At 44.3% G+C, this 2,500-nt stretch overlaps 1 protein-coding gene across 1 annotated transcript in view; it reads left to right on the forward strand.

The window, feature by feature from the left end:
- The window catches only part of lama5 (laminin, alpha 5), a 255,832-nt gene that overhangs the window by 131,383 nt on the left and 121,949 nt on the right, over positions 1 to 2,500 (forward strand). Inside the window, exon 29 of the mRNA XM_064956204.1 lies at positions 1,241 to 1,338. Coding sequence (XP_064812276.1) covers positions 1,241 to 1,338 — 98 coding nt within the window. The remainder of the gene's footprint in view (positions 1 to 1,240; positions 1,339 to 2,500) is intronic.

Below are 2,500 nucleotides of genomic sequence, written 5' to 3' on the forward strand. Positions count from 1 at the left end.
TTATAATGTGTTATAATGTGTTGTAATGTGTGTTATGTGTTATAATGTGTTATAATGTGTGTTATAATGTGTTATAATGTGTGTTATAATGTGTGTTATAATGTGTGTTATAATGTGTTATAATGTATGTTATAATGTGTGTTATAATGTGTTATGATGTGTGTTATAATGTGTGTTATAATGTGTGTTATAATGTGTGCTATAATGTGTGTTATAATGTGTGCTATAATGTGTTATAATGTGTTATAATGTGTTATAATGTGTGCTATAATGTGTGTTATAATGTGTGCTATAATGTGTTATAATGTGTTATAATGTGTTATAATGTGTGCTATAATGTGTGTTATAATGTGTGTTATAATGTGTTATAATGTGTGTTATAATGTGTTGTAATGTGTTGTAATGTGTTATAATGTGTTATAATGTGTGTTATAATGTGTTATAATGTGTTATAATGTGTTGTAATGTGTGTTATAACGTGTTATAATGTGTTGTAATGTGTGTTGTAATGTGTGTTGTAATGTGTTATAAAGTGTTACATTATAACGCATTATAACACACGTTATAACACATTATAACACTTTATAACACATTATAACACATTATAACAGTTATTAGTAGTTTATTAGTAGGTATATCATTCCTTCCCTGAATTCCATCATTATACACCAGCTAGAGACCTACGGAGAAGCGGCTAATGTGGAGGAACATCCAAGTGTTCGGCTCATCACCGAGGCTAGCTCAATGCCCTGGGCTCAACACCGGGCTAGCTCAATGCCCTGGGCTCAACACCGAGGCTCGCTCAATGCCCTGGGCTCAACACCGAGGCTAGCTCAATGCCCTGGGCTCAACACCGAGGCTAGCTCAATGCCCTGGGCTTAACACAGAGGCTAGCTAAAATCCCTGGGCTCAACACCGAGGCTAGCTCAATGCCCTGGGCTCAACACCGAGGCAAGCTCAATGCCCTGGGCTCAACACCAAGGCTAGCTCAATGTCCTGGACCAGAGCTAGCTAGCTAACAAACTTGTGTGCAGCAACACCAGAATTCAAAACACGTCTTTTTTAACTTTTTTTGTAGTTAATTAAATCCAATGTGAAATGTGATAACTTTAGTATCCTTAAACTAGTCTAGAAAATTAGCTGGCAGACAGACACTGGATGGAGAAGTTTCTGTGGGAAGACAGAGTGAGTACTAGGTGTTTTTTTGTGGGATTGAAACTTTTGTTGATCTTTCCTCCAGCATAAAGTGTACCTGGTTCCCCGGGAGCAGTTTATCATGGACTACCTGGAGACTAAAGTCCACTGCATCAGCACACATGGACTGTTCTCACCTGACAGGTAACCAGACAGACCCTTCTCACCTGACAGGTAACCAGACAGACCCTTCTCACCTGACAGGTAACCAGACAGACCCTTCTCACCTGACATGTAACCAGACAGACCCTTCTCACCTGACAGGTAACCAGACAGACCCTTCTCACCTGACAGGTAACCAGACAGACCCTTCTCACCTGACATGTAACCAGACAGACCCTTCTCACCTGACAGGTAACCAGACAGACCCTTCTCACCTGACAGGTAACCAGACAGACCCTTCTCACCTGACAGGTAACCAGTCTGGTGAGAAGGGTCTGTCTGTGACAGGTAACCAGACAGACCCTTCTCACCAGACAGGTAACCAGACAGACCCTTCTCACCTGACAGGTAACCAGACAGACCCTTCTCACCTGACAGGTAACCAGACAGACCCTTCTCACCTGACATGTAACCAAACAGACCCTTCTCACCTGACAGGTAACCAGACAGACCCTTCTCACCAGACAGGTAACCAGACAGACCCTTCTCACCTGACAGGTAACCAGACAGACCCTTCTCACCTGACAGGTAACCAAACAGACCCTTCTCACCTGACAGGTAACCAGACAGACCCTTCTCACCTGACAGGTAACCAAACAGACCCTTCTCACCTGACATGTAACCAGACAGACCCTTCTCACCTGACAGGTAACCAAACAGACCCTTCTCACCTGACAGGTAACCAGACAGACCCTTCTCACCTGACAGGTAACCAGACAGACCCTTCTCACCTGACAGGTAACCAGACAGACCCTTCTCACCTGACAGGTAACCAGACAGAAGTGATTCAGGCTCTGAATACGTAATATGTTGTGGAGTCAGACCAATCACTGAACTCCTGACCCAAGTCCCCAGCTGCTACATACTTACATTAACCATTATCCACTATTTAATTTTCTCTTCCCTTCTCCTCCCTCACTCCTCCTTCCCTCTCCTCTCATCTCATCTCCTCTCCTCTCCCTCCTCTTCCCCTCTCCTCCTTCACTCCACCTACCCTCTCCTCTCCTCTCTCTACCTCCTCTTTCTCTACCCCCTCCCTCCTCTCCTCTTCCCCTCTCCTCCTTCACTCCACCTACCCTCTCCTCTCTCTACCTCCTCTTTCTCTCCTCTCCTCTTCCCCTCTCCTCCTTCACTCCTCTCCCCT

Source organism: Oncorhynchus masou, chromosome 33 (assembly GCF_036934945.1).
Source record: "Oncorhynchus masou masou isolate Uvic2021 chromosome 33, UVic_Omas_1.1, whole genome shotgun sequence".
Lineage (NCBI taxonomy): Eukaryota > Metazoa > Chordata > Actinopteri > Salmoniformes > Salmonidae > Oncorhynchus > Oncorhynchus masou.